We start from the raw sequence: 25,000 nt of genomic DNA on the forward strand, positions 1-25,000 counted from the left end.
GGTCAGAAGTTATGGACCAAACAAAAATTCGGCCATCTTGAATTCAGCCATCTTGAAAGTGTTGACCTCCAAACTCGAATCAGTTCATGAACCTACCCTAGAGCATTCACACACCAAATCTGGGACAAATCCATCCACCCAGTCAGAAGTTATGGACCAAACAAAAATTCGGCCATCTTGAATTCAGCCATCTTGAAAGTGTTGACCTCCAAACTCGAATCAGTTCATGAACCTGCCCTAGAGCATTCACACACCAAATCTGGGACAAATCCAAACATCCGTTCAAAAGTTATCGCGTTAACACGAAAGACCTTACGCGGCGGCGGCGGCGGACGCGGCGGCGGACGCGGCGGCGGACGCGGCGGCGGCGGCGGTGCACGCAAAACCATTACATCCCCGACGCTCCGCGTTTCGGGGATATAATAATGGCAGTTGCAAAATATCTGTAGTGCATTGATAATGATAATGTCCAATGTCTGCATGGACTGTAAATGCTTAATGTAAAATGTCGCCTCCATGTGTTCCTGGTGTGAGACATCATGACAGCTTTTCGAACGATTTTCTATGGGAGCATTATGGACTGATTGCAGGTGGGACTCGCACACAGAGTGACAAACTCAAACAGAGTTTTTCCAGATAATATTTTTCACTAAGAGGAGCCTTAACCAGGAGGTTACAGCTACTTTTGGTAAAAAAAGAAATTGGTGATCTGAGTTTGTCACTATGTGTGTGAGTCCATGGTCATTACACGCTCAGGAAGGGCTCTGCCCGAAACATTCGAATAAACAAAAGAAAAATCTGAAGAGTGCTGTCCTCTCGCGTCATTTTACTCATGCCAGTCCCTCCTGCCATCAGTCTATGCTTGACTTGACTACCGCGCTACAAAAAAGACTTGTGTAAAAAGAGCGCAACTCTTTTTTGTTGCTTAACTCAGCATATGGGAGTTGCATGTTTTTGAAGGTAGAGAATGCGCGCACATCAGTGGTACAGGTGCTGGACAAAATAAAGTAACTGAAATAAATGATAGAAGTCCGCAACACTGTTAATGCTCCCAGTGATTTATTTGCACAACGTTTCGGACTTGAAAAAGGACGAAGGTCCGAAACGTTGTGCAAATAAATCACTGGGAGCATTAACAGTGTTGCGGACTTCTATCATTTATTTCAGTTGCATGTTTTTCCTCTGTGTTCTGCAGTGAGTCAGTCAGTCTGTCTGTCTCACCTTCTCGACCATCCTGCGCAGGGTGTTGATGTTGCGTATCCACCAGCCCACGCCCACGGCCCGCAGCTCCGACCACTGGGGGTCGCCGCGCTGCATGGCGGGGATCATGTTCAGCATCTCCTCCTCCGCCTCCGAGTGGAACGCCCACGCAAAGTGACAGGTGGACACGCCTGGGGAGACACACACACACACACGCACACATAAACATGCACACACACATAAACACGTGCATGTACGCACGGCACGCACATACGGACGTACACACGCACATGGACGTGTGCAAGTACACACACACACACACACACACACACACACACACACACACACACACACACACACACACACACACACACACACACACACGGATGCATCCACACATGCGCATGTGCACGCCCACACATGCACACACACAGGTGGACAGGTTACACTTTGGATGCCAAATTCACGCCTTCTACTTTTTCCCTCTTGCAAGTTCATGGGAGATCTTTCAGTGAGAGGTCTTTTGTATGTACAAACAATGTGTGACAGGCAGGTTACACTTTTGCTGCCAAATTCACCGCTCCTGTTGCTTTGTTATTGTTTTTTTCCTGGTCTTTGGAGAACTATTGTGAGAGTGTAAACAATGTGTCCTTTGTCTTTTGTAGGAGCAAACGGTGTCTTAGTGTGACACACAAAAAACTGCACATTTTAGCACAAAATACTGTAACCAGTGGTGAAGTCTACTGTATATAGAACACAGGTGTATGCAGTATGCCCACCTGGACATTTCAGGGATTTCAGAATACCCACCTAAAATGGATCGATCCATTATTTAGAATAGCATGAATATATACAGTATACCCACATCAATGCTCAAATACAGTATATAGTGCAGTGTTTCTCAACTGGTGAGTCGCGACCCAAAAGTGGGTCGCAGAGGGGTCATGAGTGGGTTGCGGAGCCTTGGTGCAAAAAAACCCCATAATTCTAAAAAAAAAAAAAAACTTTTCCTGCAACAATTTACAACTTCCATTTCTATAGGCTAGTGAACTCCGTGTCATCTTTTGTCATAGATACAATCTGAATGTTTATGCGAGATAGATAGCGTGCAACCAGTCATTCGAGTCTTGGTTACATTTTGAGAATTGCATTGAATTGACTTGAACGCTAAAAAAATTGGGTCGCTACTGAATGAGAGTGGAAAATGGTGGGTCCCAAGACTGTTCCAGTTGAGAACCTCTGATCTAGTGTACCCACCACAAAAAAGTACACTACACCACTGACTGTAATCTGATGAAGGTCATGCTGATGCAATGAAGTATACATTTAATTTCCTACTTTCTACGTTTTTTTGTGTACTGTAACTGCTGCAGGACATAGGAAATACTACAGTAAATCTGTTTGGCAGTAGTAAATAAGACCTGTTAGGGGAGGTATACATGGTGCTTTACCTTGGCACCACCACTAGGGGAGGTATACATGGTGCTTTACTTTGGTACCACCACTGTGTGCGATAGAGTGAAGGCCCTTTAATAGGTTTGTTGTTACCAGAATAACAATATAGCCAAAGTGATATGTGTGATAGATTTGTTGGGTTCTCTTGGTGTAGTACAATATTATGGTAATTACCGGTAAGAATTTTCAATGAACAGTAAGCATTCTACTAGTGGAACAGTACGCATTCCATCAGCGGAACAGTAAAGCATTCCACTGGCGGAATGAGGCTACAGGAGGGCTGTCAGCATTCTATTGGGCTGGAGGAGGAACAGTAAGCATTTCACCTGAGAGAGTAGAGAGAGAGAGGTTCCATTGGCCCATTGTTTACGGGTTCTATTATTGCAAGGGGGGGGGGGGGATCCCCCTTTAGGCAGACCTAGGCAGACCTAAGGACTGTTCTATTCAATGCTAGGAGTATTATGACACGCCCCTTTAGGCAGACCGGAACCTGGTCATGTTAGGTGCCCATAGCAAACTATTACATTGGCATATCTCTATATACTTAAAGAATCTCTGATTTCACTGGTGGAAGGAGGACGCTGGAGGAGCGCTGTACTGTGCTGTGCGGTGCTGTACCTTGGTGCTGCAGCTGGATACGGTAGAGAGGCGGCAGAGAGGTCAGCAGGCAGGTATGAAGTCTCATGGCCAGCAGGTACCGGAGACCACACTCATCCAGGGCCTCACCACCTGATGTACACGCACACACACACGTACGCACGCACGCACGCACACACACACGCACGCACGCACGCACGCACGCACGCACGCACGCACGCACGCACGCACGCACGCACGCACGCACACACACACACACACACACACACACATACGCAGTCATAAGGGGAGATGTCAGATTATTCCATCACAAAGCACTCGTTTAAACAAATTTGCACAAACTGTTTCCATGAATTTTCGTCAACCTGCAAAAGATTGAATTTTGCCAGTAACCCTGGGCGCAATGCCTGCTAATTGTGACATCACTAGTTTCTGTAGCCAATCAGAGGCTAGCAGTACTGAGTGTTCCGTTCCGTTGTGTTCTGTTCTATTCTGCAGCAGCTGTGGTTAACACGCGGTGAGGAGTTGTGCCCCTGGGATGTTTCCTCTGTCTGCAGTCTCATCACACACACACACACACACACACACACACACACACACACACACACACACACACACACACACACACACACACACACACACACACACACACACACACACACACACACGTGCGCACACACACACACACACACATACACACACGCACACACACACACACACACACACACACACACACACACACACACACACACACACACACACACACACACACACACACACACACACACACACACACACAGAGGCCCAGCGGCCCCGTATGGCCTTAACCTCTCCTCCACCGCTGCACAAGCACATCACAGCAGCACAGCACTGGACAGCCACCACAGCTGCCCGGGTGCCCCCAGTTACACACACACACACACACACACACACACACACTCACACATACGTGCACGCGCGCACACACACACACACACACACACACACACACGTGCACACGCGCGCACGCACACACACACACACACACACACACACACACACACACACACACACACACACACACACACACACACACACTCACTCACACATACACACAGATAGTTCATACAGACACACGTACACGGACACACACGCACACACACTCACTTACACATACACACACTCGCACACTCGCATACACACACACACACACACACACACACACACACACACACACACACACACACACACAAATCCTCCTGCCATGCTGCCTTTCCATAGACAGACTGCACGGGCAAAACCCCCAGTGAGCAGTGCAGAGCTCCCCACTGAATAACACAGGGCTGAAGTAACCATGAAGGTGGAGCAACGTCAGCGTACTTTACGATACGGTAGCTAATTCTTACTCACCAATTCGTGTCTCTACATGTATTAATGACATCGGTGACGTATATTATATATACGTATATTATATATACAGCAGAAACCTTGCATTTCCAGTATTTTGTTCATATTAGTTATTCATATTAGTTCTTCATTTATTATAAAATATAAATCAATACTACTGTCTTCATGAGTATGCATGATAAATTATTTAATAACCAAGACTATTGATTTAGATTTACGTTTATTGATTTAGAAAATAGTGTTTTATAAGTTTTATAAGTATAAAGCACAAAATAAAGAAAAGTGTAGATATAAGGTTTCTGCTGACCTGATGTGTGGTCATTAACCCCTTAGCGCAGCACTATGGCTCTCTGTAATGTCATAGCAATGTTGTTATGATGTAGTTTTCAGCAAGTGAATAGGGTCGCCGGCGACCCCAGCTGGAGTAAGAGGCTGTAATAATAATTCATTCATTCATTCATTCATTCATTCATTCATTCATTCATTCATTCATTGACAGGCAATCTCAAAACTGTTCGGTGCCGAACCAAGACCACTACAGTTCAGACTAGAGTTATGGCTTCCATTAGCTGTATGATGTGGGCTTCCATTAGCCTGATTACATACAGTGTACCCACTGATGAGGTTAATGCCATGAGAAGGGTACGCTAGCGACTCGGCTCTGGGGAAAAAAAATCTCCCACGGAGGGAGGCCTCGCTCGCAGCCACATTAGATGAACTTTGTATTGTGTTTAATTTTATAGTTAATTCAATCATCTTTTAGGGCAACAAAGAGGCCAGTAATGTCATTTCCACAGACATTTATTATGATTAAGTGTCTTGAACTCTTAACCGTGAAGCTGTTGCCTTGTGACCAGTCCGGGGCAGTGTGAGATGTATTGTACTGCACCACCAGTGGCAACGCAAGGCAAGCTACTTGAGCTGAAACACACGTACACTTGAATTGCTACATCAACCGTATTATTATGGGCTAGTCACCGGTTTCAATTGCATCTAGGAAGGAACACACAAACACACAAACAACACATCAATGGCGTAAACAATGCGAAGTAATTGCCAGGGAGGGAGACAGCCCGAGACAGCTGACATATGAAGACATCAGGTCTAATGAATGCTGTAATGAGGACTCGGGAGATTTGTTTCGTGAGATTGCGAGCTCTGAGTCTGAGCGGGTGGGGTGTGGATGAAGGAGACGCAGCACGAGTAAGCAGGCAAGCAAAGCATCAAGCAGGGATGTTTGTCCTGGTTTTAGAGGGTGAAAATCATTGTACATCACATATAGTACAATGTGGTAGGGGACAAAATGATGAAACTTATATTGGGTACAGCGAGCTACTCTTGACTCGAGCATTTTCTGCTGACGGGTGACTAGATCGACTCACAATTCCAATATCTTTTAGTATATCACATTAATACCTGGCGTTATAAATTTGCTGGCAATGGCCGAGTTATAGTGCCCTCTGTTATGTTATAGTAGAATAGTACTACGGTAATGAACCTTTCAGTGGCTATTACATCGTGCCACTGGAGGTACGCCGTGCATTATGGGACTACGCCTTTAAGTGCATGGTGTGGTGTATGGCGACTGCACACAGCCACTATACCCTAATCAAATCCATTTGATGTCCCTGAACTTCATCAATGCTTACTTAACAGTCTGGAACATTGTGTTAAGGTTTGATTATTTTGAATTTCAAGACTAAATAAATCATATGTGGCACACGGAAAAGGACAAACATTAAATGGTAAACAATTCAAATCAGGGATGCCGCCCTGATACGGCTTCATCGATAACTATTTTAATCACCCCAGCAGACAACGTGCATTTGGGGCATTGTTATTGTTTTTATTAGTGGCACAAGTAGCTCGTCTGTGGAGGTTTTTTTGTTTTTCATGCTGCCATCAACATCCCGCTAATGTATTGAAATGATTATTCATAAGTAATATAGTAATATAGCCACATGTGATATAGCCACAAGGGCATCCCCAACATATCAAATGCAATAATAAGCCATAGCTAAAAAAAAAGTTGAACTACCGGTAAGTCTTTTTCACCCACAAGCTGTGGGTAAAGTGTTGAATGCACTGCTGGTACTGGTAATTGTGTGTTCCCCCATGACAGCAGTGGTGATGTTCCTAGTTTATTACTGACAAACTCATGTGAGTCCACTTCAATTTGTAAAGCTGTAAATAGCCTCATTCCTCTAACAAAAAATAGAACAAAATTCTGGAATTCCTTTGATACATGTTGTTCACACTCTCATGAGCAGTGCTTGTTGATTTTCCAGTACAGTACAGTAGGTGTAGGTTTGGCTTGCTTTCTGCATGCTTGGATGTATGCTTGATGCTTGAACCCACCCAAGTTCATGTAAGAAATGATGGGACCTGTGACTCACCATCGTACCGACTGTCAACCTGTCAAGGCTTTCCTCTTCCTTGAATTAAGTTTGCGGTTCCCAAACTTTTTTCCCTGCGCACCCCTTGTACATTTCAATGTGGTTCGCGCACCCCCTGAGCGAATATTTTGGTTTGCTGATGGCCACGCAAGCATGTATTCACTGCGCATTATCCATATTCAGTTTGGGGAATCTTCTTTTCCAGTAGTCTAGGAGTTAAACTACACTTTAGATGGACCCTTCCATCATACAAGTCTAAATACAATTAAAAATGACTTAATGTTCATCAATGCTGGATAAAAACTCACATATCCACCATTGCTCTATTCAGCTCACGCACCCCCTTATGCCAGGCCGCGCACCCCCAGGGGTGCACGCACCCCAGTTTGGGAAACCCTGAATTAAGCCATAGCGGACAGCACCTACATTTTTCCTGGCTGTCTTTTTTTTAAACGTATTTTAGACCCATTTCTCGACCCATCCCAGTATTCTCCTCTGAATGTCTCAGTCTTAATTTATTTAGTAAATATTCATGAACAGAAATTTTGCAATAAGCAACACAGTTTCGATGAGCAACACAGTTGCAATATCTATACTCAGGCCACCAACATACACAGTGTACCTTTAAACAATTATGTCAACGGTTTTCTCCTCTCACCGGTGGACAGTGTGTCAGAGATTCCCATCTCGGTACTGGTGATGGCCACCATATTGGCCAGGGCTAAATCTTGCTTAACACGATCATGTCAACGGATCATATTCATTTATTGTCTCCACTCACCAGTGCACCGTGGGTCGGGTCCCAATACTCACTAGTGTATAGCACTTTACAATGTTATACATTACCATTATTAAAAGCTCAGTTTAATGTGAGAAACTCGCCACTCATCAGCATATTGTGCATTCAAGGTGCCACTTAGAGGGTGTCCCTCGAGCATACCGTACACAGTGCAGTGAAATGATACACAGTCATGGGTGAGCGGTTAGGCGCGGTTAGGTGCTGCAGGCGTCAGACTTGCATCCCAGAGGTTGCCGGTTCGACTCCCGACCCGCCAGGTTGGTGGGGGGAGTAATCAACCAGTGCTCTCCCCCATCCTCCTCCATGACTGAGGTACCCTGAGCATGGTACCGTCCCACCGCACTGCTCCCCATGGGGCGCCACTGAGGGCTGCCCCCTTGCATGGGTGAGGCATAAATGCAATTTCGTTGTGTGCAGTGTGCAGTGTTCACTTGTGTGCTGTGGAGTGCTGTGTCACAATGACAATGGGAGTTGGAGTTTCCCAATGGGCTTTCACTTCTTCAAATCATATACTGTCTATTAACACATTCTCTGCACTCACCGGTGTACTGTGGGTCGGAGGTGCCCATCTCGGAGCTGGTGGTTGCCACGGTGTCGGCCAGCGCCACCAGGAACATCTGCTCCAGGCGGGTCAGGCCCGGCAGGCTGGAGTGCATCAGGTGGCTGGACAGCACCTGCGCGTGCTCCTGCCCAAAGTAGGTGGGCCCGTACTGGGACAGGTTGATGACCCGCGACTTGCGCTCGGGCTTCTCCGTGGCGAAGCTGACAAAGTCGTCGGTGGTGACGGCGGGCACCTGAGTAGAGCAAGTAAGTAAGAGGGTAAATGGTAACACTTTATTTTACATCTATTAGCACTAATATATACAATGTTAATGCCTGCATACATAACTTGTAAGGCAAGAATCAAGCAAACACTAAGGCCTACTAGGTCCTTACTAAGGTTAAATTGATAATACATCCCTTATTTGTGCATGAACAAGACATTTGCGAATACATGCCTAACAAATGTAGAGCAAGTAAGTAAGTGAGTAAATAAGTTAGTAAGTCAGCAAGTAAGTAAGTGAGTAAATAAGTTAGTAAGTCAGCAAGTAAGTAAGTGAGTAAATAAGTTAGTAAGTCAGCAAGTAAGTAGTGCTGGGCCTACTGTAGAACTTGCGCCAGTAGGCTGATTGTTTTTCAGTGGTAGCACTCGTACAAACACACATATACACACTAATAAATAAATACTACCGTATTAGCCCGAATATAAGACGATCCTGATTATAAGACGACCCCCCATTTTTAGGCTCATGTTTTGGGGAAAAAAGTTTTTTGAAGACTTAATTTTGTTTCACATTGGAAACTTTTCTCAAAATGCAGTTTTTAATTTGTTGGAAAATCTGAGGCTTTTTACAAAGAACAAATTTCACAATATAATCTTCATGGAATTTCCATGATATAAGACCACAGATGGCTACTCATCCTTTTACTTTCTTTACTCACTTCACCTGTCAAGCGCCAATAGGCACCTACAGGCTACAGCCGCCTTGGCCCGCCTATTTAAAGTGCGACGCAACATAGCCTACACTCAGAGCAACCAGTAGAGATAGGCAATCTATTGTGCAATGCACAGATTTTGCAAAATGCTTAGTTGACAGCAATATCTAACCAGCAGCCGTCTCGCCAAATCGCCGTTCATTTTATGCATCCAAAGTTTTCCGTTGGACTGTAGAAACCGAACGTGACCAAAGGCAGATTGACGCATTGCACTTGAAACCGATGCGCTGCCTATCAGAACCACGTTGACATCATAAGTCCGATTGATATTCATTTCGTACCAAGGGTAAAACTCCTAGTGATTTTATATGAACAAGACAATCTCTTGCCATAACCATTATTCTGTGTTGTTGCATCGTTGCGAGACATATCGTCAAAGGCACCGCTTGTCAAAGGCACCGCTTATTCGCGCACACACAGATGACCATTGATTGGCTGATGACAGAATCCAAAACTTAGCCTACAGGTTGTTAAATCCTCGTCAAATCACCCTTCATTTCTTTATTTCTAGTGGTGTTGTCGGCTGACCAGAGAGAACGACCAAAGCTTACCTGATGAGACTGTAAAACCAAACACAAATAAAAGCAGAGTAACGAGCCGCGATTGACATGTGTTTTTCCCCTTGCACTGTCGTCCGCATCGCGTTGACAGTTAATAGAGTGCAACACAGTCATAACGAAACAAGCATCTGCAAATTTGATATGGACAAAACAATCTCTTAACCCATCCATTATTGAGTTTTGTGGCATTGTTGTGAAGCATAGACTAATGGCCGCATTCAGGTTAGGTGAAAAATAAATAAACAACGTCTTTCTCTATTGTTTTCCACGGCTTACACACCAACACACATTTCCATTAAACATCATAACACACATGGAGACATACTGTATGTGCAGTACATTTCCACAACACATGACTGAAGATAGCCACCAACCTGGAAGAGGTCTGCGTACTGGTCCTCTCCGGACTTCTGCACCTCCTCGGCGCCCTTGCCCCCCTTGTTGGCCTCCTCGCCCGCCTTGTAGGACGTGTCCTGGTCGGCCGAGAGCAGCGCGTAGAGCGGCAGCGGCGGGATGGAGTTGATCTCGGTGTAGTCGCGCGCTCCCTCCCGGCCCGCCACGATGGTGTCCTTGGCCGTGCTGCCGCTCACGCTGATGGTGCGCGACAGGTGCCTCCGCCCGCCGACCTCCCCGCCTTCCACGTCCCGCACCACCGCCACCTCCCCCGCGATGCACTTGACCAGGTGGGACAGGATGGCCTTGGCCCGCCGCACCTTGCCCAGGTCCATGAGCTCCAGCAGCTGCGTGGGGTGGTACTGGGGCAGCGTCGGGGAGAGCGAGTGGGCCGCCTCGAACAGGCCGCCGTCCTGGAGCACCGCCGGGGCGCGGAACATGTCGTCTATCCCGGCGCTCCCTTCGAACACGCTCTGACAGATGATATAAGATGATATAAGATCAGAGGAGCCTTTCATTTGTGAATTAATATATATATATATATATGCAGCACTATATATCAACGCATTGGACAAGACATGAGGGCCATAGAAACAAAGCAAGAAATGTATATGTGTTGGTAAATACATGTAGACTACAAAAAGAAACATACAAACTGTACATACTCTATACCCTTGCTCTATACCGCTGACAGGTTTGGTTGGGCCCAGGACAAAGTCATTTGAAAGCCCCCCCTGCCACCCAATACATACAATGTAATAAGGACTTCATTCTGGGCCCAGGCAAGCTTCCTGCTTGCTCACATCCATCCATCCAGGGCTGGACTGGGGAGAAATAGGGCCCGGGCACTTTTGGACCCCTCATAATTAGCGGCGCAGAACTGACTCACCGGTGAGGCCCCGTACCCTCGTGGGCCCCTATTTTCCGAAATATATATATATATATTTTAAAAAGCTCTCTATGCCAGATGTCCAGTCAAGCCCTGCATCCATGCTTCCCCAAGTGGCTCAACCCGAGGTCCAGTAATGTAGTCCCTCCTCATGGTGGTTTGTGGTGGCTTTTGCCATTTTAATTAGTGTAAACTAACCACACACCTTGGAGCGTGCGCGTCCCTCGATGGCGCGACTGCCGGCCACTGAGGCCAGGTCCTCCGTGGAGCAGACGCTGCCGCCGTCCGCGTCGCCGGGCTTCTTGTCCTGCCGCCACTGGGCGTACACGTGCATCTCGCAGTCCATGCCAACCACCAGGATGCCGTCCCGCACCCAGGACAGCGAGACGGGCAGCGAGGGGGTGCCGTCCACCGAGGAGACCAGGTCCACCGAGCGCAGCAGCACCCAGCGAGAACGCACGCCCTGGGCAGGAGGAGAAAAAAATATATTGTTTTAATATTATAAGTATGTTCTCTACAAGTCTTCTGTTGTCCAGTCTTGCACTTTAAATGTCTGTATGAGCAATGTCTACGTCCATACTGTCTATGTCCATGTATGAGTACTGTCTATGTCTATACCGTCTATGTCCTTACCTAGAATTAGTCTATGTCTGCATGGGAGAGCAAGAAACGCAATTTCAAATTCTTTGTATGACCAGTGCATGTAAAGAAATTGACAATAAACTTGACTTGACTTGACTTGACTTGATAATATTGATAAATGTGTAAATATTGTAAAATGTATAATAATATAATTCATGAATGTGCTATATGGTTAATTAATGTATCATTTAATTATTACATTATAATATACAGTATATATTACGTTTGTACTGTGAGGAGGAGCAAGGTGCTGCTAAGCAACCAATCACGTGGGCGCATATTTTGAAAGACAGCAGTTTCCAATCCAAACAACGAGTGTGAGTTTGCAGAGGGATCCTCAATTGCACGTGCAAATAGGAATGTTTGAAAACAAGAAAACCATATGTAGTATAGCCCATTCCGGATAGTATTCAAGAAAACCATATGTAGTATAGCCTATCCGGATGGTATTCAAGAAAACCATATGTAGCATAGCCTATCCGGATGGTATTCAAGAAAACCATATGTAGCCTATCTGGATGGTATTCAAGAAAACCATATGTAGCATAGCCTATCCGGATGGTATTCAAGAAAACCATATGTAGTATAGCCTATCCGGATGGTATTCAAGAAAACCATATGTAGTATAGCCTATCCGGATGGTATTCAAGAGCATGGCTAAGCGATATACCTGGCCAAGTTAACCTGCAGGAAGTGGTAAATAGGGCTGCACGATATATCGAAAATGTATCGATATCGCGATATCACGGCTTGCGATACACATATCGCAAAGGTTGTGCACATATCGCAAAGATTTTTTAACAGGAAATTTGGTGAGAAGGTTAAAAAATGCATTAAAAATGTTGATGCTGTATATTAGCCATGTTTTTTCCTAATAAAAAATAATGTTGGCAATAAAACATTGCTCTCAGTTGTTTTATACATGTTATTATATGGTGTGACGTCATCGGTCGAATGCTCCATTCATTTCAATGGGGCTCCCCAACGTTCGCACATCTGATATTTGAGATAACGGACGGGTTGGTCTATATCAGACCGCTGTCAATGGCAACAAGACTTTTCACTGCTAAAGCGACTTTTCAACAAGACTCTAATCAGCGGCTGTGATAGACAACACCTGTTGTCTAGGCTACCTGTTGCCTAGCGGTGTTCCACAACGGCACTGTTTTGTTTTGCGCAGCAACAATCTTTTGACATGAAAAATTATAATACACTTAACATTAAATAAATGTCCCCGCCATGTGTGAATCATTTAAGTATATCCATATAATAAGCGGGTTAACGTTCGGCGAGTCGGTCGCTTTGTGGAATAGCAGCACTTCAGAGAGAACAAGACCCCTCCGCTCCGCGTCGGGGTCTAAAGATTCTCTCTGTCGTGCTGCTATTCCACGGTAGCGACCTTCTCGCCGAACGTTAACCCTTACATAAAGTGTAGAATGGCAAGTAGAGAGGGGGAAATATATGTATATATTAGATATCGCGAGTAATATCGATATCGCAGTATACAGTCATGTTATCGTGTATCGCATATTTTTCTAATATCGTGCAGCCCTAGTGGTACACCTGCTAATAGATAGCCTACATGTATCATTTAGAAAAAGAAAAAGATGACACCAGGCTCTTCTATTAGATCAGGGGTGTCAAACTCAGGCCCGGGGGCCAAATCTGGCCCGCGGAGTCACTTTATTTGGCCCGCAAGATCATCTCAAATGTGTATTACAGTTGGCCCCCTCATACATCATTAATGTACAATGTGCCAAGACTTGAACATGAAATTTGGTGTTTCTCAGAAGTATGAGCGGGCCCAGGCCAATGACACAGCTCACACTCCTATGCAATACAATATGTGCCAGTGTGTGTGAAATTAAACTATGAGTAAGTGCATGCTTGCAGGATTTTAGTCCATTTATTACAAATAAATCTTGAGTTCGGCCCTCGACTTCCATATTTTGATTTTGGCCCTCGGTCAATTTGAGTTTGACACCCCTGTATTAGACGATTTACCGCAACCTCAAGGTTAACTTTACACTGTACCTGGTTTATAACTGAGCAATGTGCTCTGAATACTCCCCTGGAATATTGTTGTGATATATCTGCAACTGCACTTGTTGTTCTGTATATCTCCTGTGCACTTTGTATTTGCTTGTGATGTTGGCTTGAATATGTCCTCTTTTGAAAGTCGCTTTGGTTAAAAGCGTCTGCCAAATGCAATGTAATGTAATGCAATGTAATGTAATGTAATGTAATATAGCCCCACCTGCTTGATGCTGCCCCCTAGGGGCAGTGCGATGACGGCCACCCCTTCCTTGCCGCTGGGCTGCTCGTTGACCATGCCGGAGATGCGGCCGTACATGAGGATGCTGGAGCCCACGCCCACCGTCAGGATGTGCGAGCCGTCCTCCTTGGACAGCCAGTCCAGGTGCACAAAGTGCTTGATGTTGGGGCTGTCCTTGTGCAGGAACAGGTCCGACTTGCTGCAATGCAAAGCCAGACAAGGACATAAAGGGTATGTTTGTTTGTTATATATATATATATTTTTAGGGCTTTTTGTGACTTTGGCTATGTCTCAAATGACGCACTTTTGTCAGTGCACTGACAGTCAGTGCACAATGCACACAGTGCACTGAGGTCTTTAGTAATATTGGTTGGCTACTGTTTACATTGCACAGCGTCTCGTGGCAACAATCACACATACAATACTTTGGTTGGCATGAAAAGGTTGGTGTCCCATCAACATTACTTACAGAATTAGGAGACAGTTGACCAAACTCTTCTACTGAACTGAATGCCACATTTCGTCCGTGTTATTGTCAACATGGCCGCCGTTTAGTGCATGCAGTGTCCATCATTCAAGCACTGCATTTTTCCGCCATTGTTAGGGGATCATCCTGGCACTTTCAGTGCACTGGCTCAACTGCAATTTTCAGCGTGAGCGCCCTAGGCACTGTAAAACAGTGTCCGAAGTGCACAAGTGCGGCATTTGAGACACAGCCTTTATTTCTGACAGTACAGTGTAGGCGAGACAGGAAATTAGTGGGTAGAGAGAGGCGGGAAAGGATTAGCAAATGACCCGGGCCAGAATCGAACCCGGGTCGCCAGCGTAGTAACCCAGTGCCCTACCATTAGGCCGCGGCAGGGCAGGGCCGGACATGTTTGTTTGTATCGCACGTTTCATACCATGTCCAACGTGATTCACAATGAGAGGGAATCAGAATAAAAGGATAAAAGTAATATAAAAGGATAACAGGAAAGCAATATGACCAGCTGACATTCCAAACATATTTTAAAAAGTAGAAAAAATAAAAGGACAATGTTAAAATCATTAAAAGAACCTTAGATCAGTCTACGTAGATTTAAAACTACCAATGAAAACTACTAGCAGAACGAGCTCTACTTTGAACTAACTGTAAATGATGACGTTGAGGTCTACACTACTACTGTATCTCTACAGATACCGTTTCAATCCAACCTGTCTATGAAGAGATTGCTGTCTATGCTGGTAATATCCTTAAAGGGACACTGTGTGAAATTTTTAGTTTTTTATTTCCAGAATTCATGCTGCCTATTCACTAATGTTACATTTTTCATGAATATTTACCACCACCATCAAATTATAAGCATTCATTATGACTGGAAAAATTGAACTTTTCAGACATGAAAAGGGGGATCTTCTCCTTGGTCCGCCATTTTGAATTTCCAGAAATAGCCATTTTTAGCTGCAAAAATGACTGTACTTGGCCCAAACTAGAAAATATTAGTTTATTACTTAGTAAACTTTCATGTAAAGATCAAATTTGGCAATAGGCAACCCAGTTTCGATGAGCAGCGCAGTTGCAGTACCTTTTTTGACCATTTCCTGCACAGTGTCCCTTTAATTTTCAATAAACTTACTCGACTCTAATACTGTCTTACCCATGGCTACTGGGCAGTCATGGGTAAGCGGACAGGGCGTCAGACTTGTAGCCCAAAGGTTGCTGGTTTGGCTCCCGACACACCAGGTTGGTGGTGGGAGTAATTAACCAATGCTCTCCCCCATCCTCCTCCATGACTGAGGTACCCTGAGCATGGTACCGTCCCACCGCACTACTCCCCTGGGGTGCCATTGGGGGCTGCCTCCTTGCACGGGTGAGGCATAAATGCAATTTTGTTGTGTGCAGTGTGAAGTGTTCACTTGTGTGCTGTGGAGTGCTGTGACACAATGACAATGGGAGATGGAACTTCCCGGTTGGGCTTTTACTGCTGCTATTGCTAGAGCTTTAATCCTGTAGGAGTGGGAAAGGATCTGCACACTGATTGCAAAAGACTTCATTTATCATCTGAAGAATGCCTGAAGAAGATCTATGATCGAAATGTTGCTCCTACTAAATTAAGTCTTTTGCAAGCAGTGTGCAGATCCTTTCCTGCTCCTACATGTGACAATTTCTTGATTTGGCACCTGCTGATGCTTTTTCGCTGGATGTGCACACTTTCCACTACACTCTACAGCTTAAACCCACCTGTAAATGAAGAGGTTGCTGTCAACGCTGACGCGTGGGTCCAGGGCCTCGGCGGGCCTCACCACGTCCTCCAGGTGGATGGTCTGCTCCAGCACCCACTCCGAGCCGCCCGTCGACTCGCACTCGTAGATGGACACGTGCATGGAGAAGTCCCTGGCGCCCGGCGCCACACTCGGCTGCTTGAAGGACACGGCCAGCCGGCCCGTGTAGGAGCAGCTGACGGCCACCGGGCGTCCCGACACGCTCACGGCGCTGTTAAAATAAATAAATAAATGTTTCGTTTATTTAGCAGGGACAATGCAGTGCACATAATTACAAACATGACCAGGCAAGGCCATGATACAGATTGCAGATGTGAATACATAAAAGGTTTTTAGCTGGATAGCTAATTTGCAACCTCAGTTCCTGATCAGGCTACTATTCTAATAAAATATACAGATCACCTAGAATATACAGTTATACAAAATATAGAGTGTACAAATATTAAATTACAATTATATGCTATCTTAAAACATACTTCCTATAGCATTAAAACCTTGTGCAGGAAGAAAAAAACAATATGATACGTGTGACCTGTATATGCTGTGTGTGCATGTATGTGTTATCTATTGTGTTTTGGTTTTCCTTCAGCCATTGTTTCAGTTGTGGTAAATGCTTTAAACTGAGTTTGTGCTTTTATTACAGTTGGTAAATTGTTCCACATTTGAGTTCCAATAACTGAGAAACTCGACTGGCCAAAAGAAGTTTGGTAACACTTTACTTGACGCCGGTGTCATATGTATGTCATTACAGTGTCATAATAGTGTCACGATACAGTCATAGAGAAGTCATAATCATTATGTTTTATGATTATAAACATTTTATGACACGTGGCCTCAAGTGACATTCGGTTATGGCAAAGACAAAGGTTGTCTTTGCCATAACCGAATGTCACTCAAGGCCAACAGTCATAAAATGTTTATGACATGGACATAATGATTATGACACATGCATAACACTATTATGACACTGTAATGACATGCTTATGACACCGGCGTCAAGTAATATTAGAACGAATAGAGCAAAGAACTCCTTCATCCCTATGGCAATTAACGAATTGAACAAGATGTGGGAGATACATTCATGACATTATGGACTTTCATATTGGGTTAATGGATGCATTTGACCAGTGGTCTGTACTTATTTATTACGTATTTATTTACATAGTAACTATATGTTTAGCTATTTATTGAGGGTATTTGTTGTACTGTATGTGTTTTTTATTGTAGGCCTATATGTTTTTATGCCATTCATTCTGCTGTGCTGTAAATCAAATTGCCTTTTAAAGGACATTAAAGCTTTCAAGTCAAGTCAAGTCACGTCAAGTTAAGTGTTAGCAGCAGTGTTGCGCTTCACCTGTTGTTGTCCTCCTCCTCGTTCAGCAGGGTCCAGGGCTCCCAGCGGTAGGTGCGGAGGGCCTCCGCCTCGGGGCCCGTGGCGTCCGGGTCGCCGTCCACCGCACAGCGCCAGAAGTGGACGCGGCCGTCGGAGCAGGTGGTGACGATCAGGTACGGCGCCAGACACACGGGGTAGATGGAGGACGAGCTCAGGTGGCCTTTAGGAACAGAAGAGGAAGAAGGAGAAGGAGAAGGGACAGACTGTCAAAATACTGTACACTAGGGATGCAAATAAAATCGAAATGTATCGATGTATCAGAAGAATCGGCAGGCGATTTAATCGAATCGCATCGTATCGTGGGGCAAGAATCGAAAATAATCGAATCGCTGTCCCCTGTGCAATGCCCTAGCTCCATAACACAATAGTAGTGGAAAAGTAATTGGAACAAATCGAATCGAACCGAATCGCATCATATCGTGGGGAATTCTTAAGTATCGAAAAAAAAATCGAATACCTGATTTAAGAAATCGATACCGTATCGTATCGTCATGATGGCTGTGATTTACACCCCTACTGTACACTACATTGAGAAGACTCTGAAGGCCCAGCCGTGGCTTAGTTGGCTGGGCACTGGACTGCTATGCGGGCGACCCAGGTTCGATTCCTGACCCGGATTATTTCACGATCCTCCCCATCTCTATCCCACTCATTTCCTATCCCATATATATAAAGACTCAGAAAAGGCACGAGGCAGATCTTTTAAAGGTTATATACAAAAACACAGACCAATTATAATTTCTCAGGTGACCTGAGAGGAAAAAGGAGATGAATGATGTTTATTTGAAAGTCAAGCCAGGTCTATGGGCAGTGTTGCCAGGTTGGGTGGGTGCCTGCAAATTGGGCTACTTTGGATGAGCGTCTGCGGGTAAAAATGGGAAAAATTGGCCATTTGGCGTTTTTTTCAGCTGTTTTTGGCCCATAGAAGTCAATGTAATTTGTTGAATTTGGGCGGAATTTAGTGCAATTTGGCGGTTTTTGAGCAGCTTTTGGGCGGGATTTGGTCAGACACATCTGGCAACACTGTCTATGGGCAGAAGAAGGAGCAGTGTGGTCAATGTTTCCCGTAATTGAGTGAAACATTCGAATTCAGACAATCACTGACAGAGACCAGACACATTTGGGTTAGCGGTGTAGTCTACTTTTTTGAAGTGGGTATACTGTATATTCGAGCATTTTTTGAAGTGGGTATACTGTATATACTTTACCCACTTCTAAAAAATGGATCAAATCTATTTTAAGTGGGTATACTGAAGCCACCATAAAAAAGTAGACTACACCACTGCCGTAATTGAGTGAACCATTCGAATACCTGCGTTCTACGTAGACTACACCACTTATTTGGGAAGATAGATGGAGGACGAGCGCAGGTGGAAAAAGACGTTGAGGACTCATTTTGAGAGATGACGATTTTCAAAATTCAATCGAAAGAGTCGAAAGAGCCGAAACATGTCCGAGACATTTCTTCAAAAGACTCGTATGAAAGGTCATGTCCCCAATGTTCAATCAAAGGAAACAAAGGGCCCATGCCAAAAATGCCTAAAATTGTTATTTAAAAAAAAAAAAATCAGACCCAACCTATGAATAGGGGTTTCAGTTTCTTTGAATTTTGGGTAAATTCATCTTCAACCCCTTTTTATTAATAAAACATGGCTGTTGGAAGAGTACATAACTCGACAACAAGACTAAAATAACTCCACCACAGCCGTCTCATCTGAGGAATGAAAAATAGCTTCAGATCAACACCAGATGGAATCAAAAGAACCCCAGAGCCCTAGAGGGGGAGAGAGAGAGAGAGAGAGAGAGAGAGAGAGAGAGAGAGAGAGAGAGAGAAAGAGAGGGAGGAAGAGAGAGAGAGAGAGAGAGAGAGAGAGAGAGAGAGAGAGAGAGAGAGAGAGAGAAAGAGACAGAAAGACAGAGAGAAAGGGAGGGAGAGAGAGAGTGCAAGAGAAAAAACCGGAGGGGCAGACAGAGAGAGTGGAACAGCGAGAAAGGGAGAAAGAGAGAGAGAAGAGAGAGAAGAGAGAGATAGAGAGAGAATGACAGACAGGCAAGAGACAGAAATACAGAGATAAAAACACAGAGAGAGGAAGAGGAAGTGTGAGAAAAAAACGGCGGGGGGCAGAGAGAGAGAGAGAGAGAGAGAGAGAGAGAGAGGGAGAGAGAGACAGAGAGACAGAGAGAGAAAGAAACAGACAGACAGAGGGAGAGCAATACATAGAGATAGACTCCCTCCTGTCTCCCTTAGTCTCCAGTGTGAGCTCCGCTCCCCAGTGCTGGCTCTGCTCTGACCTCTGACCTCTTGCCCACCAGACTCCATTTCATGTGATGCGACTGGACACTGTGACCCGTGGCTGCCGGCCACACATGACCTTACAGCTCTCTGACCACACACACACGACTGGCTGGCTGCCTCTGCATGTGAGAAACCCCCACCACACACACACACACACACACACACACACACACACACACACACACACACACACACACACACACACACACACACACTCTCACACCGCCATGCTTTAGAAACCATCTCTCTGCCCTATGGCTCCTCTATGGCCAAGCGTCTCTGCCCTGCGTGTGGTTTAGTGACACCCGTTACCCTGGGTGGCTGGCTGATTGTGAATGTGAGCCCCCCACACACACACATAAACACCGCCATGCTTTACAAGAAGGGTGGGGAAGCTTTTTCATTCAAAGGGCCCGTAACAAGACCCGTAAAAGTCCTCTGAGGGCCGTACTATGAACACAAATCAGGATTTCCCCCTGCAATTTAGGCCTATATTGAAGGCAGCCACCTTTAAAGCAGACCTACCTTCTCTAGGTCCCCTGAATATTACTTCATTGTATTCGAAATGTAATTTCAGAGATTCCTTCACAAAATATGTCATATTTCATGTGAAGCTGCATAACATTAAAATGATATCGGGGGCCGGATAAAACGGCCTCAAGGGCCACAAACGGCCCTCGACATAAGTTCCCCACCCCTGCTTTAGAAACTATCTCTCTGCCCTGTGACTGTAAAGTCAGTGTACCCTCAGCTGGCCCTGTACCCTCAATACCCTCAAGATGGCGCTACCCCTGTGTTCTATTAGTTCTATGACGTCTGTGCAGACACCTTATAGCCAAGCGTCTCTCCCCTGCACGTGCTTAAAGGGGTATGCCACTATTTTGGGGCTTATTACAGTTAAAATCGTTGGCTGGGGTTTATAAAGGTGGTAAAGTGTCTTATTTTTCATGTTAAGCGTTGTCTTGCTTTAAGACAAGTTAAAAGAGGGAATATGTCGCTAAGCTAGTGAAAGTCAATGTATCCGTGTAGCATTGTAGCATGCTACATGGATACATTGACTTTCACTAGCTTAGCGACATATTCCCTCTTTTAACTTGTCTTAAAGCAAGACAACGTTTAACATGAAAAATAAGACACTTTACCACCTTTATAAACCCTGCCCAACGATTTTAACTGTATCAAGCCCCAAATTAGTGGCATACCCCTTTAAGTGACACCCTGTTACTCAGACTGGCTGGCTGCCTCTGCATGTGGGCCCCCCCGCCCCTCCCCCCAAACACACACACTCTCACACCGCCATGCTTTAGAAACTGCCCTGATGATCTCCACCCCGAGTGGCACGTCGTATGTGTGTGTGTGTGTGTGTGTGTGTGTGTGTGTGTGTGTGTGTGTGTGTGTGTGTGTGCGCGTGCTTGCGTGTGTGTGGTGTGTGCGTGCGTGCGTGTGCGTGTCAGTAGTGTGTGTGTGTGTGTGTGTGTGTGTGTTTACAGCGTGTACCTGCGGATGGCGTGGCTCTGATGATCTCGACACTTCGGGCGGCACTTCATGTGTGTGTGTGTGTGTGTGTGTGTGTGTGTGTGTGTGTGTGTGTGTGTGTGTGTGTGTGTGTGTGTGTGTGTGTGTGTGTGTGTGTGTGTGTGTGTGTGTGTGTGTGTGTGTGTGATTGCAGCGTGTACCTGCGGATGGCGTGGCTCTGATGATCTCCACCCCGGGCGGCAGGTCCAGGCGCTGGCTGTAGACCAGGCGGGAGCTGAGGATGAGCTTGCTGGCCGACTGCAGGTTGGCGGAGGAAGAGGAGCGGGGGAGGGGGCTCTGGCCGGGCGACGTCTCCGGGGACGACTCCACGTTGCCGTACGACTGCGGAACCATCAGCTGGTTCTGGAACGCGTCCATCACCGGCTCGTCTGTGGAGTCGCATCACAGTAGGACATACAGTAGGATATCAATAAGAATCCAAGAGGTACACTGTATCTTTTTCATGCAGATCCTCTGTTATAATCGTATTGTAATCAAAAGGGTAATGTTTTTAAATATATGTTTGTATTTTGGGCCTTTTTGGGCCTTTTTTTGGGCCTTTTTTTTCTCACTGTGTGAGATTTTTAGTTGTTTATTTCCAGAATTCATGCTACCCATTCACTAATGTTAGCTTTTTCATGAATATTTACCACCACCATGAAATTCTAAGTATTCATTATGACTGGAAAAATTGCACTTTTCATACATGAAAAGGGGGATCTTCTCCATGGTCCGCCATTTTGAATTTCCAGAAATAGCCATTTTTAGCTGCAAAAATGACTGTACTTGGGCCATACTAGAAAATATTAGTTTATTACTTAGTAAACTATCATGAAAAGGTCAAATTTGGCAATAGGCGACACAGTTTCAATGATCAGCATAGTTGCAGTACCTTTTTTGACCATTTCCTGCACAGTGTCCTTGACTTGATTTAGACAGGACAGTTCAAGATGGAGACAGGAAAGCTGTGTGAGAGAGACGTGGGGTGGGATTGGGAAATGAATCATCCAGGCCAGATTCGAGCCTGGGTTCCCGTGGGCATGCAAGCCCTGTCTGGGAGGCTTAATGCACTACACCACAGCGGCCCAGGGAATGGCTATGCTTTAATAGAGTGGTGCTCAAACTGTGGTACGCGTACCACTGGTGGTACTTGAGACATCTCTGGTGGTACTTGGAAGAATTCATTTTTTGTGCATTGATTTGAAGGCTGATCAAGTTGTTGCAGTCGAAAATGTCTCTTTGGTCTCACATTTTGTAATATTGAACTGTATGAATCTGAAAACATAATGCAGAATAATAGGCCTGCTAGGCAAGCAAGACATTTAAAAACAAACTTGCACTGAATATGACCGTAGCTGTTGATGCCGTTACTCTCCTGTATTCACTAGCAAAAGTGAATATGGAAGGCCTTTGCTGCGATATTCTAATGTTGGTTGTCAAGGTGGTACTCAGAGAGCTCAATATTTTCTCGGGTGGTACTTCACACAAAAAGTTTGACAGCCACTGCTTTAATATGTTACATACAACTTTTCAGTAAAGAGTGAATGGGATCGCCAGTGATCTAATTTGCATGAAAGGGCCACGTAGAAGGTAAAGTACGAGGTAGTTAGTTAAATAGTAATACATGTATTAATAAAGCACAGTTTCTACTGCTCTAAGGTATGAAACAAATAGTAGTTAATAGTTAGTTAAATAGTAATACATGTATTAATAAAGCACAGTTTCTACTGCTCTAAGGTATGAAACAAATAGTGATAGATTAGTAGTCAGGCCGCACCCTCGGTGTTGCTTCTAGTCAGGCCAGGAGCAATACAAATATCATTTCAGAGATCAGGAAAAATCGGGAACTCTTCCTACTTTGTCAGGAAGCAAACAACCAGCAGCAAACCAAGGGAGGCGGGTTAACCATGCCGTTCGGGAAATGTTATTTGTTGTGCTCTTGGTCAGAACAAGTCTCGAAGAAATTTGAGAGTCGATGATAATCAGGCTAATAAATTACAGTCTATCCAGTCAGGTCAGATATAATTATTATTATTATTATTATTATTATTATTATTATTATTATTATTATTATTATTATTGTTATTATTCAGGACAACCTACATTTTTCTATCAATGATAACAGGATCCAAGTGAACACAGAAATAAAATCAAATGCCAAGGACAGGAAATATAGATTTTCTTCTGAGGAAAGTAGTTTCCGATTCAGTATATTGCTGAATCATATTCCTTGATGGGCTTTTCAGGCTCCACTGATGTACATGATTAACATCCTCAGACATCTGTTGGAATTCATTACCGCCCAGCTCACAGCTAAGAACTCAGGCTAATCAACACATTCAGATTCAGACAGACACTCATGAACGCACTCACACACTCACACACACACAGAAATCTCTCTCTCTCTCTCTCTCTCTCTCTCTCTCTCTCTCTCTCTCTCTCTCTCTCTCTCTCTCTCTCTCTCTCTCACACACACACACACACACACTCACACACATGCCATTTACGTGAGAAGAGAACTAATTATTATCTATTTGATACCCAATTCCCATTTCTCAAAATGCAATGCTGGTCCCTAACAATGGAGGCTGTATAACAACACCAAGGACGGCTGAGGATCGCCGTCTGCAGGTAAAAATAAAGGGAAAAAATTCTTTTGGGTGGGTTTTTCTGATGATTTATGGTCATAGAAATCAATAGAATTTAGTTTGAACTCAGTGGGATTTAGTGTGCTTTTTTGAGCATTCTATGGGCTGGAAATCATCAGTCTCATCTGGCAACGCTGCTTGTAACCATGGATAATAAGGTGGATATTGTTGATTGTCTAGAGGGAGATACAGTTTATGGGCAGTCATGGGTAAGGGGTATAGGGCGTCAGACTTGTAGCCCAAAGGTTGCCGGTTCGACTCCCGACCCAGCCGGAGGAGTAATTAACCAGTGCTTTCCCCCATCCTCCTCCATGACTGAGGTACCCTGAGCATGGTACCGTCCCGTCGCACTGCTCCCTTGGGGCGCCATTGGGGGCTGCCCCCTTGCACGGGTGAGGCATAAATGCAATTTCGTTGTGTGCAGTGTGCAGTGTTCACTTGTGTGCTGTGGAGTGCTGTGCACACACTGACAATGGGAGTTGGAGTTTCCCATGGTGGGCTTGGGCATGTGAGTGCTGATACCCACTAGGGGTCGACCGATACAGGTTTTTTAATGGCCGATGCGATACCGATTTTTTTTTTCATCACCCTTGGCCGATACCCGATTTCCGATACCCGATATTTGGGGCCGATATGGGTTAAAAAAAAAAGGTTAAAAAATGACAAATATTCCAGGTCTCAAGTTAAAAATAATCATTCCTTTAACATTATCAAATTGAGGTAGAACTTGTAACATTTAAACACCCACTCTAACAATC

The 25,000-nt window shown here is 44.9% G+C and overlaps 1 protein-coding gene across 1 annotated transcript in view; it reads right to left on the reverse strand.

Annotated features, from left to right (window-relative positions):
• dmxl2 (Dmx-like 2) overlaps positions 1-25,000 on the reverse strand; it is a 151,807-nt gene that overhangs the window by 69,516 nt on the left and 57,291 nt on the right. The window contains exons 19-27 of the mRNA XM_063188608.1: positions 21,756-21,983; positions 17,745-17,943; positions 16,350-16,601; positions 14,111-14,327; positions 11,417-11,674; positions 10,304-10,795; positions 8,375-8,627; positions 3,274-3,384; positions 1,222-1,391 (exon numbers count right to left, since the gene is read on the reverse strand). Coding sequence (XP_063044678.1) covers positions 1,222-1,391; positions 3,274-3,384; positions 8,375-8,627; positions 10,304-10,795; positions 11,417-11,674; positions 14,111-14,327; positions 16,350-16,601; positions 17,745-17,943; positions 21,756-21,983 — 2,180 coding nt within the window. The remainder of the gene's footprint in view (positions 1-1,221; positions 1,392-3,273; positions 3,385-8,374; positions 8,628-10,303; positions 10,796-11,416; positions 11,675-14,110; positions 14,328-16,349; positions 16,602-17,744; positions 17,944-21,755; positions 21,984-25,000) is intronic.

Source organism: Engraulis encrasicolus, chromosome 22 (assembly GCF_034702125.1).
Source record: "Engraulis encrasicolus isolate BLACKSEA-1 chromosome 22, IST_EnEncr_1.0, whole genome shotgun sequence".
Classification (NCBI taxonomy): domain Eukaryota; kingdom Metazoa; phylum Chordata; class Actinopteri; order Clupeiformes; family Engraulidae; genus Engraulis; species Engraulis encrasicolus.